General features: G+C 38.9%; 1 protein-coding gene across 2 annotated transcripts in view; it reads left to right on the forward strand.

Moving 5' to 3' along the window:
* The window catches only part of snrkb (SNF related kinase b), a 32,645-nt gene that overhangs the window by 15,781 nt on the left and 3,975 nt on the right, over positions 1 to 12,889 (forward strand). The window contains exons 1-3 of one of the 2 annotated variants that reach the window (XM_041221892.1): positions 5,260 to 5,454; positions 5,690 to 5,831; positions 12,275 to 12,487. In XM_041221892.1, coding sequence (XP_041077826.1) covers positions 5,331 to 5,454; positions 5,690 to 5,831; positions 12,275 to 12,487 — 479 coding nt within the window. In that variant the 5' untranslated portion in view covers positions 5,260 to 5,330. Of the gene's footprint in view, positions 1 to 5,259; positions 5,455 to 5,689; positions 5,832 to 12,274; positions 12,488 to 12,889 lie in introns of those variants that run through there. The other variant, XM_041221891.1, reaches the window with a different exon arrangement.

Below are 12,889 nucleotides of genomic sequence, written 5' to 3' on the forward strand. Positions count from 1 at the left end.
TTACATTTGCATCAGACATATTAACTACCTGGATTAAACCTGGATTTTATATCTGCTAAGAAAAAACAACAAATGCATTTCAAGTAAATTTATAATCTTTATATGTCGTTTTTTGGGGAAAACATTTGCGTTTTTTATCCATGGTAATCTTCAAGTATTCATGCTTTTTCTCCACTCTGGTTCTAAGTAGATTCAGTTTGTTTTTTTGTGTTTTTGGCATTTTTTTTTCTATTAAACGTTGTTAAGATTACAGAACTGCAAGAGAAACAATCGCAACGAACACAACTAACGAATGGTTCTCACTCTCTCTTGACCTGACCGGCTTATCCCCTCGCCCTTGCTGTATACCCTCCCTTCCTGCCCTCTGCGCTGGGGGAAATGGGGCAGAGGAAACCTGGCCCATTCCTGCCGTGGACCCAGCTCAGGTTCCCATGGCAATGCTCCAGCCTTGCACGCAACTCTTTACTCGGAGGTAGCCTGAGGTCTAGATATGTACAACCCTCCTTCCGTTGTTTCGTTCTAATAGATTCCAATGGAATTTGGTCAAGCAGAAAGTTAATCTGCTCAGCAGAACCACTTTTGAGTTTATGGCGGGGATTTCCAGCCTGCTGGGACACTGTGTGGTGGAGCAGTATGGCACACTCTCTAACCTTCTGTATACAAATACATTTAGTGTCTTTAATTCCGTTATCTGTGCCTAACTCAGAAGAATACTGTACCACAACTTTCACGAAAACTTGGTCTGTTGTGTTTGCATACTAGGGGAATTATCAGCTATCTATCAAGTTAGAACCTGCAGTGCTGAGTAACTGGTTACCTTAAAACATGCATCCTCACAGTTCCTGTGTTTCATTGCTGGTACAATTTGTCATCTACTCTAAATAACTGAACACGCTCTTCATATAGAGTCCTTAAAACAGTGGAATGAAAAATATGTGAAAAAGGAAACATTATGAAACACTGGACTAAAAGTTTTTAACCAAGATTTGGTAATAGTTACTGTATTTGTTTTTAAGACCCATGTGTTGACAGGGACAGTGCGAGTTGAATAGAATGGTTGAGAGCAATGGGGGATATCTGGTTGAGTAGAATGGTTGAGAGCAATGGGGGATATCTGGTTGAGTAGAATGGTTGGTTGTCCTTTGATGTTTATGGAATTTTGCTTTTGTGGATTCTGTTGCTGTGCTCTTCTGTTCTTTTTTCTTTTATACAGAAAAAAACATACTTTTTGTGACGTTTGGTGCTTGTTCCTTATTGCCATTGTTAAAACTGTGTCAAAACTTTTAATAAATAAATACATAAAATGATTTATGTACCATAACATTAAGACTTTGTACTTTATTGGGACCCCAAACATTTGGGACCCCAACAATTTTCTCTGGGACATTCCATTTTTTTAGTTGAGAATCCTGGACCCTCAAACAAAACAAATGAAAAGACACAAAGGGCCACTTTTCATCAAGGTGTTTGCTCTAAAATGCAATCTACACCCGTTTTATGAAGAAAATAAAACTTTTAATGTTGCAAGTAACAAACAACAATTTAGGCATACATTTCTCTTGAGTCCTTAAATAAAGCCTGGGGTGTTTCTTGCTGTGAAGCAGTTTTATTTTACTTGCATAACTTCATTTTGGTGTAAAGACCTTCATAAATCTGTCCTAATTGTTTTGTGCAGAAGAGTGGTTTTCAGCCAGTAGCCCATGGCATGTATTTTGTAAGGCTTCCTGTTGTGTAACCTTGGGGAAGATTAGCCCTTGAAGAGCTGGCTGTGAAGTTGAAGTGTGTTTCCTCCAGCAAGCACAGAGAGAATGTATTTGCTCAGCAAATAGAGAACCTGCCAAGAGCACTGTTAGTAAATATTGAATTTCAGGTTTGTCAATTAGAAGAGAAACCTTAGGTCCCCAGCTGGAGAAACATCATTCGAAAACAAAGTACTCTTTTTATTAGGCTTAGGGTGCTTGGATTATAGGTAGAAAGGAACTGGCAAACGCAAGCAAGTGTTTAGGGGGCAGGTAGCCTCGGATCAAAAATACAGTACAGTAATAGCATTGCATCAGCATGCTAACTAGAAAAATACTTTGCTAGTGTATCATAATATACTTGTAGAACTACTACAGAAAGTATTGTGCAAGTCAATTTTAAAAGAGTATTGTTAAAACTGACCTTTTTAATATTACCAAAACAGTTCACGTTTCTTAAGTTTGGGACAAATTGTTCCAAGAGGAAGCAGCTGTGTATGGTTAGGAGTTCAGTGTCTTTATTCACTCTGCTCACTGCTAATGGCTTTGTGTATACTGCTACAAATAATAAAGGTCATTCAGTTTTTTTTAATCCAAAAATAACTGATCACATGAACTTGTATATTACTGTATGTGGGAGTCTGCATTGTAATTCTTGTTGGGGGTTTTAATCATTGTATCCTGCCAAAAAAAAAAGCCTGTCATTCCGTCCTGAGTCTCCCTCAGGTAAAGGCTGTCATTGGTGTTGAATTGTGTGGTGGGTTAGTGATTTCTACTCTTGAGACCACTAAACTCGTTTCACTTGTGAAGTGAACCCATGCCTCCAGAGGGGAAAGGCCAGTGAATAAGCCACCTTCAGTACATCATCTAGACCACCTACAGCCCCCCTGTTTGTTTGCAAACTCCAAGTTAGCTTGCCAGCTGGAGCATGTGTAAAAATGCACAGAAGCAGAGAAAGAGCTTGCAAACTTTTGCTTACAGCCACCGCTGGAGGTCTAACGGGGAATGCCTTTTTGTATCTGTTTAATCAAGGGGAGACTTAAGATAATGAAGGGTTGCCTCCTGTTACTTTCAGACCATTTAGTACAAGGGTGGTTTCATTCAGATCGTATTTGTCTTATCTGTATTCTGCTCCCGTGGTTAATCACCTGTTTTTCTATCTTGGTATAGCCCTTGGGTTTCAGTTTGTGTGAACGTGTGTGTGTGTGTTACACACACACACACCTAAATGAGTCCTGGTCTGCTTCCATGAATAAGAGCTGCTTGCTACTGGCAGAATTTGAAAAGGAACTCAATTGGATTGGACAAGTTGGATTAGTCCCAGTTCAAGCGTTGTTTTAGAGTGAAAGAAAAATGCCTGCTTTTGCTTTGCAGTTTCTCTGGTATCTGCCACACTACCATGTGAGAGCATGGCGTATACCAGTAGTACAGACAAACACTTCAATCATTTCTTGTGTGTGTGTGGTGTGTGTGTGTGCCTAAACAAATGAATATGTTTTAGACTTATTAACATAAACACTCTTGTTTCAAATTGTTCTTTACAAAACTAACCTTCATGAAACATTTTTTAAAAGAGCTGCATTGTGTGTTGATCTGTGCTCCTGTCAGACGAAGTGCTGAGAGGACAAAATGACTGCAGCCTCAGGCAAGGACTATAATATTGATTGAAATCAAGCTGATAAGGAACGGCTATATAAAACGAGGAACAAGAGGCAGCTGGTTGAAATATGTTAGGTATGATAATTTAAGCTTACAGTGTACCAGCTTTAAAGAGTAATTTGTTATGGCTATAAAATGTCAGTCTGAACTAATGTATTCTTGTTGAGATTCACTTTGAATCTGTTTAAGCCATCTCATCATAGAGACATTTTTTAGCGCCCCTTCGATCTAGCAATAAGATATTTCACATTTGTACTATCTGTTATTTCTTACTGATGTTGTTTTTACAGTAACCACCAGTGTTAATGGTAGCACTTTTGTGTAACAGATGTACTTGGTGGTTAGATATTGAGTCTTGAGTGCTTTGTTGAGGCCACAGGTTTGCTCTAACATCGTCATTCCCTTTGCCCACTGTAGATTGGCAATATGTGGCACAGTGCCCTAAAGCTCTCCCAGACACACGGGTAGATTAACTTTGGAGCCACATCAAAAAACATATTTAATGGACAAATTGAATGTCTGATTTGATTGGTTGATTGATTGATTGATTTTTTACATTTGTTTTTACATTTTCTTTAAGCTTAAAGGAATGGCAGGTGCATACTGAAAAATGACCTAGCATGTTTTCCTTAGCTCCAAACCTAAGTGTGAAGCTCATTCAGTCAAGTCATTGGCCTCTTGAGATGTAAGTTGAATGGGGTAACCAAGAGTCTTCTGCAGTCCCAAGGTTGTCCTTGTCTGGACTGAAACCTGTTTCCTGAGTCCTTGTGCCACTTCACTACAAAGGCCCTTGAAAGTTACCATTTCTTACATGGAACAATGACTTCAAAAGGCCATGCTATTTAATGACATTGCCAGTGACACATTTTGGGATCCACTGTTTCCCTGCTCCTAATTTTAGAACATATGCTACACTATATTTTGTAAACCCCTAAATGTATAGCTGGCACACCCCTTTCTGAGCCTCCATTAACCATGGCTCTGAAGCATCTAGAACCGCTTTGCAGAGTACCAGTATCTGAATGACAGAACAAGGTGCTCTGCAGCGGGCAAATGCAATTAACCTTAGCAAATATGCCCTTACAACCTCCCACGTCCAGCCATTAACAGGGACAATTTCAATGCAGATTTTTATTTTAGTGCCAGTTGTATGAGACAAGGTACAAATTAGCTTCCAGAGATACAACACTGGCTAGGTCCTGCTAAGGGTTACCACAGCCTAAACATTAGCTTCATGATAATCCCCCACATCACGTTGATTAAATTGCAAATTTTGCTTATAGATAACAAATACAGTGTTAATTAGCCGCTATAAATCCTATTTTATTTAAACATTTAAATGACAAAAAATAACTGGATCAAGCCTGTCAAGTATATACTAGTAAAACAATATAGCTGCACTAAAGGGCAAAAAAAACGTGAAGTGAAGAACATGGTTAATATGTGAGCCAAATCTGTGATGCTTTTATGCATAATTGGAATCCAACCAAAACTGGGGGGAAAAAATAAAACATTTCAATTGCGTGCGAAACAATGTACTTGGCCCCGATCTGCTCAGTTCTAGAATAGGTCTGTTGTGCGTCAAGCCTGTGGGTCGCCTATGATGTGGCTTTGGTGACACATTGACTTCAAGAACTAATTTTGGCTGAAGCACAGTTCTCACAGGCAGGATGCTCGGACACAGTCTCCCTGTAGCCAAGCAGAGCTCCCTTTGCTCTAATTACTGTACTGATGCCTTACGAGCAGTGAGTCAGGGGACACATCAAAAATAGCAACCGGAACTGAGAAAGGACAAAACACATTTACAACAAATGCTTTGAACTGTACCTGTGGAGACATGTTGTCTATCTCTGTTTCTGTCTTAGAGGGAGGAACCTTTGTGTGTCCCTCACAGACAAGGAGGAGAAGAGGTCTATTCTATGTCCCTCACTGATGAGGAGGGAGAGATCTCCAGTTAGTGTGGCTGTTGCCGACAAGGAGGGTTCAAGCAAAGCCAATCAAATATTTCTACATGGAAACAAAAACTTGACTAATTTGTTCATCAACAGCAAAATTGGTCAGTTAATTTATACATTTCAGTGTGTACAGAAAGCAATTGGTGAAAGGCTTCAACTACACACACATTAATTATTTTCAAATATCCAAGGTGAAATTACTGGGGCCAGAAGATGGTGATATTTAGACTACCCCTCACCCTTGAGTTTTCCAGTGGTAACATTCCACGAGGACTTGTGTAGCTGGCCTGTGTACAAACCTGACGGGAAGCCTGTGTTGTCTTTTCTGTGTTTCAGATGTCTGGAGCCTGGGGGTGATTCTCTACATGCTGGTGTGCGGACAGCCGCCTTTCCAGGAGGCCAATGACAGCGAGACTCTGATCATGATCATGGACTGCCGGTACACGGTTCCTGCGCGCATCTCCCCAGAGTGCAAAGAGTGAGTTTCCTTTCACTTTGTATCAGGTGCAGTCATTGTTTTAACAGTGCAGTGGAACCTTTAGAAATGTGAGAACAATGTTTTACTATTGCTATGGTTTTTATGCTACAGTGTTTGCTTGTGGTTCTTCTCTATCTGTTGCTTTGCCTGCGCCTTGCATGCCCAAAATAAATCATTTGAAATGTGGTGCCTAGCATTCCAACTCGCTGACGAAGGGTAAGTAATTGCTTTTCTCTGACAGCCCTGTTCAAAGTAGAATGCCAAAGTCAGCACATGATTGAGATCTTAATGTTTAGTACTTTACAAATGTTATTGCAGCAGCAGTGAAATACCCAGGTAGCTGTTTGCTAATACTGTCATAAACAAGTACTAGCCACTGCAAGAAACTTTATTACCAGATTAAAATATGTACCTTTTGTAGAAACAAAAATAATAGTACAGTGGCAATGTTAGGAGGGAATATAATGTCCCAGCATTTATTTACAGTATTTGCCAGTAGCCACAACGCCTTTTTGAGACTGTTTATTAGGTAAGATCACGAACATCTGCGAATACTTCAGATGCAATCATGAAAAAAGCTGCCTGCACACAATCTTACAGAAACGACATAAGTAAAAACATTCCAGCAACGTCATTAAAGGTTGTGTCAGTGAGTAATAACAGTTTGTACTGTAATAATAATAAAAACAGTAAAACCCACTAAAGACAGCCCTGTCTTTATTAAGGTAGGCGTTCAGCACAATAAAAAAAATAACATTAATAAAAGCAATAAGTATCGTCTTTATTAACACTTATTATATTTATTGTTCAGCCGCTAAACGTGTACATTGGTAAGCGTGGAGAATCGATGAAAAATTAACCAGCAACGAGTCTTCATTGCAAAACAACTGCATGAAATACTGTGTTAGTATGAAAAATAAGTTCATACTGTTGGCACACAAGACACTCAAAAATGCTTCAAACTGTTTAAAGAGTAACAATAAAATCAATTCAAGTACCAGTTTTATCACAAAATCAAAGCAAAAGTGACTAATTTGTTTTTATAATGTGTACACTGATAAATAAGAAGGCCGGAAAAGGAGCAAAAAAAGGAATATTCATTGCAAGACTCAAATGCACGTAATAAAAAAAAAAAAACATGTACAAATACACTAAAAAGCAACCGTGTTAATATCCGAAAACAAGTTTGTATTTTACTAACTTTCAGACTCTCAAAAAAGCTTCACAACTGGTTTTAAAGTGAATAACATCACAAAAAAGAAAAAAAACTGTGTGCATTACGTGTACCTTAATATGTTAAATTCAGTTTTCTTGTCATTCATCCTGTGCCTCAGGTACTCTTCATCGCTGTTGAAAAACAAATTGGTTAGCTCGCTGTCCAGCCGTGTGTGTGTGTATTTGCTGGAACATTCAGTATATCGTTCATTATATATTATTCAAAACCCAGCGTTTAAGAGACCCGGCGTCTATTTACCATATTTCCCAGAAGCCCTGGTGCTTATTAGAGACCAGGCGAGTATTTGATGTTTTATGGTACATATTTTTTTCACGTAACACATTTAAACAAAATATTATGAAACTGTGAGTGATTTTAGCTGGATAAAAAGTGCTTGTTCCCTTGTTTTTATCACTTGTCTAGGGTACAGGCCCGGGTTTACAGTGCTTCAGGGAAAGAACCTCAGTCACAAGGTAGACTGCAGCACACGTGGTGGCTCAGATGGTCAATTATGGAAAGAAAAATATTGCATGCAAATCGGTAGAATTGGATTGCTATAACCAACGGATCAAAATTACTTGACCATCCTATTTTTAAAGTTGAAGGTCTAGCAGCAACATTCTTCCATGATCACAAAATCACCAGAATTTTTACAGGCTCTGAATAATCTCATTGTAAAACACTCAGTCGCCTCTATGCCTCATGTACAGAGACTGGAAACATCGAAAGACACGTTCCAAATATAGAGCATTTCCTGCAAGAGCACAAGGGAGAACTGAATCACTTTATGATCCTGGGAAAGCATCACTCTTTATGAGCTTTCAAAATAGATTTTAACAAAAAAAAATACCACTGACAAGGGAGAACAACAGTATGTCCCTAAATGTGATTAGTAGAATTCTATCAAATGTTGGAATCACTTTCCCATGGATTACATTTGAATTATGGCACAGCTACCTTTTTATAGTGGATTCTAAAAGGTACCAGATAACCAAAGCAATTATTTAATGTTAACACTGCATAACGTTCATATTAGTTTTTTGTATCGTTATTTGCTATGTTTTAAAAGGCGCTATAAGGATAGCGACATCATTATTACAATTTAATCCTAGGTTATGTTGCTTTTCAAATTCATGCATTTTTAGTATCATTATTAATAATTAATATAACAACTCCAAAATAGCAATACATAGCTCCTTGTTAAATTGTTTAAAGGAAAAACAAAAAAGAGCCCTATTGCCTTGAATGAGAGTCTGTTTGTGCCATTGCTTAGTCCTTGATCAGGCTTGAAATCCCCTGAGAGAATGAGCCCGGTGTCGGTCACCAGTAACTGAGGAGTCCCATGGATAATCTGAGAGAATGAGGATTAGGCAGTTGAAACGAGAGCTGCCTCATGGGATCCTGGGAGAGAGCTGGGCCCAGGGGCTGGGCGGCACAGCGCTTTGGCATCGTGCTTTACAACTCTCTGTTTCAACGTCTTCATTAGAAACAGTGCGATGCCTACGCCTGTGTTGTGGCTGGAATCTATGTGTGTTTTCAAGAATGACTGTTTATGGACTGGCATTAAACATTTGAATCCTTTCATGTTTGCTCTGTGTCTGATTTCTAGTCGGGACTAAAACCCATTTTATAGGGGTTGTGTGTCAGATGGTCTGAATTATTAGGTCGCTAATGTATTTTGTACCCCTGCAAACTTCCTCTTAATACAGAAGATTTTGATTGAAGGAGGTGTCAATATTGAAACTCGGCTCTCAGTTAGCTGTGAAAATGTATGCAATAAATTAATATGGTTCCTTTATTATTATTATTATTATTATTATTATTATTATTATTATTATTATTATTATTATTATTATTATTAATCAATTATGTAGCCAATTAAAAATAAATAATTGCTCCTAGTATCCATATTTTCCCAATATGCTTTTTTTTTTATCATACCTGTAAGGGGGTTTATATTGTTTAGCAAATCTGCATTCACTTTTTCAATGTGAACCATTCTAGATCGAAGCTGGTGTTTTTTGGGCCACCTGGGTTATATGGTTCTCGTAAGATAAGTTCCATTACAGGTATTGTGTAGTAAACATTAACCATTTTATTGCTACATTATTTTAACCTAGCAACGAGAGAGTAACTTGTTTTTCAGTTTAAATTTAACACTTTGATTAACTGAAAAAAGTGTATTATTATCAACCAAACTTGAGCAATTGCTGATTTACTCATTTCATTACTTGAAATCCCCCAAAGGTTTTCTTTTTAAAAAAACACAGGTAAAAACCTAAAGGCTAGGCTGTGTCAACTTCTGGGACTACCATGAATAAGAAAAGTTTACACGTGCATTTTGAATGAATTACAGCTGCAGTAGAACTACAAGTCATAGACAGTGAGTAATGACTGCCTGTGACCTTTATAGCTGCGTCTGCCCTTTGCTTAGTGTAAACTAATCCATCAATTTGTAGTTTTTTTTTTAAAACAGTTTTATTGTTTACAGTAAAATCAGTGGTCTTATTGAACACTACTGTCTGGAGGAGGCCCTTGTTGGGTGGAGAGGTGGGACTGGAGTGAGTCGACTACTAAAATAAATACGAATACATTTATTTATTTATTTATTTAAAATATTACAAATATAGTACTGTATTGCCCTTTGAAATAGCCCTTTGACTGGAGTGTATAAAATTATTCTCCTTTGTCCTGCTACTGGGAAGCTATTTAATATTCCACATTACCACCTCCGTCATGAAGCCAGTCTGTAAAGAGCAATGTCATCTTGTTTCAGTATCAAACAGGGGCTGCTGCTGGTTCCATCAGCAGTAAATCCCAGTCTGCAAACAAACATTACACAGAAGTTAGAGGTCACCTGTATGTGTCACCTTCTTGTAGAAATGCTATTTATAAATTCATTAACCAACCTTAGATAACTCCCTGACGTTATGAAATATTCACAGCCTTCATGATCTGCCAACATGTTTTTTTTTTCCTTCTGCAGTCCGGTGTTTAAAACCTGCCACATCTCTGCCGCTCGGCACTAATTAGGTAACTTCCACCGTCGGTGTGAGATCCAACGCTACCAGTTTGGTTTCAACACTTAGTGATATTCATGTTCATTCTTATTATAAATCACTAGAACGCCCCTCTCAGCCAAGCAAATGTGTGTCATTTTCTGTGTGAACTGACAAATATAATATGACTGCCCCTTTTCGAAGTAGGGGTAATATTCGATTGTAATATTTACATTTTAACTAAATATATTTGTTTCTGTTTCTGCTGAAAAAGATTTGCTACAGTATGTTAATAGTCATAGTTGACCACGTTTGCCATGTATGGCATAAGAGTTTCCTTTCGTTTTGTACTTTGATGGACTGAAGTGCTCTACTGACGGCAAGTATGCAGAAGAAGACACATTTTCACCCTAAGAGACAAGATCAACTGTACATATTTCCTTATAAAAGAGGCTGTGTTCAGTGTTATGGTGTGAAATATCATCAATCTACATAGCTCAAATGTCCCAATAACAAAGTTATTAATATAGGAGAATTTACGTCTCTGTGGAAAATAGCCTTTCTCACCAGATGCTTATGGGTAGGTTATCTGCAGAAGAGTGGCTGTGGCTATTTTTATGCTTTGCTGCTGCACATCTGTTGTCTCGGCTTTAATGCAGGATTTATTAAGGGTCTGGCTGCTGTTTGCAATGTAATCTGCAGAGTTTCACCTCTTGGTCCCTGGCTCACTGCACTCAGAACCTTGTCGAGATGCTCAGGGGATGCTGCATATCTCTGAGTGACGGCATCCCTCTCGGTCTCTGAGGTGTATCAGTTGACAGCAGTGTATTAGCACTTCTGTCCCTCCCTCCAGCAGCCTCCTCTGGCTCTCTGGGGCTTTGAAGTGAAAGGAGCCATTTCTACTTCAAACCCTGCATGAGTAATAAGCTTTCCTAGCTCACTGTGGCACATTAGAGCTCAAACTGTTCTCATTAGTTGGCGGGCTGGCACTTATGCAGCCCAACTGCTGTGGCAGCGCTGCCACCTAGTGGGTTTTAAAGAATATAAAAGAGTCATCTTACTCAAGTGGAGGGAGAGGGGAAAACAGTACTTTGCAAGCTAGTTAATTTTACCACATACTGCTCGCCCAGCTGCAGGGGTAGATAAGCTTTATCAACAAATACCTATTTTACTAGGTCTTTTTTTATTTTAAAATGTAGGGTAAATTTGGTGCTCATTAATTATCCTGTCTACAGTCAGGCATTGTGCCAGCCAGCGCATTGAGTTTCCCCTCGGCTATATCCTGCTCTTCAGTCTTTGGCCTATGTAAAGTGGAAATTTTGGTTTTGGAGATAGAGTGAGACCACCTAACTCATTTCACTTGTGGCCAAACCCAGGCTTTTAGAGGTAAAAGGCAAAGGAAGCTTACTGTAGCGCCTGCTTACGTTTTGAAACATGCGTTTTAAATCTTTTCTCAGTCTCTTTTGAAACTATTTCAATCATTTAAGGACTGGTTCCTATAAGTGTTTGAATGCATAACTTGTTTTTCCATGTAAATCTGTTTCAGTTTGTGGTGATTTCAAGTAGTAATTACCCTTCGGGTTAGTACCATGGAGCCTTTCCAAATAGCACACTGCCTGGGGGACATTTCTATGATATAAACAATGGAATATAGAGTTGCAGATAATAAAGTTGCCAATAGATCACCCAGGGCAGTTAATATATAATAAGAGTTAAAGACCAAAGCTGTTTACATCATTATTAGAACATCATTAAATAACTTCTGACTTGTCATTAACTTCCATTCGCTATGCAGGAAATGCAGTTGTTTCTGTAGCCAAGAGAAGAGGAACCAATCTTAAAATATATTTTTCTTCTCTTTGGTGACAATGTAAAACTAGATCTAGCGCAAGCTATGACCGTTGTCCATGGATTCAGACTTGATCAGTTAAAAATGATTTAATGTGAGATAGGATTTCCTAACTAAAGTTAAGGTAGGATAGAGCACTTAGGAAATTATAGGTACCTGTGACTTAGGAAGTGCTTCTGTAATACCAGGTTAGGAAAAATCCTATCCTAGCAATGAAAGATAAGATAAGAAAGCAAGTTAGGAAATTATTCTGTAATATGCCCCCTGATCAATGGGATTTTCAGGCATCTGTCCTTCTCTCCTATGCGGTTTCTTGAATGAAAGTGGCAGGATGCTGCATTCTAAAGGGTTTGACGTGGTTCTGTTTGTTGCGTTGCAGTCTGATCTCACGCATGCTTCAGCGGGATCCCCTGAAGCGGGCATCGCTGGAGGAGATAGAGAGTCATCCGTGGCTCAATGGGGTGGATCCTTTGCCCACTAGCTGCACCACCGTCCCTCTCACCTCCTACAAGAGCATCTCCAAGGAGGAGCACGAGATCATCATCCAAGCCATGACCTCCGGCCATATCGCTGACCGGGACACCATCCAGGAGTGAGACGCTCTTTCATTCTGAGCCCAAGCCCTTCATTAGCGAAAGGGTTTCGGGCCATTGAGGGGTGAAGGACTGAAATGCCCTGCCTCTATAAAAATAGCTAGTACAGGACAGAGGAGGTTAGAGTCTAACAGGTTGGGACTTGAGTGAAGACAGTCTGTACAGATTTAGCATTCACCCAGTCTTTCACGTTTGACACTCCTAATAGTGTTTTAGAAGCAGAAAAAACTTTGGAAATTGATGATCATCATACAAGCAGAACACAATTCGAATGCAGTTTGATCACAGTTAACTTTTCACGAAATTCCAGGGCAACCTCATTACACTATGTAACACAGTTTTTGTTCCTGGGTAGTAAGTGTTATTTCCTAATTGCTTATGCCTCAAAAGTATAGAAAATG

This window comes from Polyodon spathula, chromosome 21, assembly GCF_017654505.1.
Source record: "Polyodon spathula isolate WHYD16114869_AA chromosome 21, ASM1765450v1, whole genome shotgun sequence".
Taxonomy (NCBI): domain Eukaryota; kingdom Metazoa; phylum Chordata; class Actinopteri; order Acipenseriformes; family Polyodontidae; genus Polyodon; species Polyodon spathula.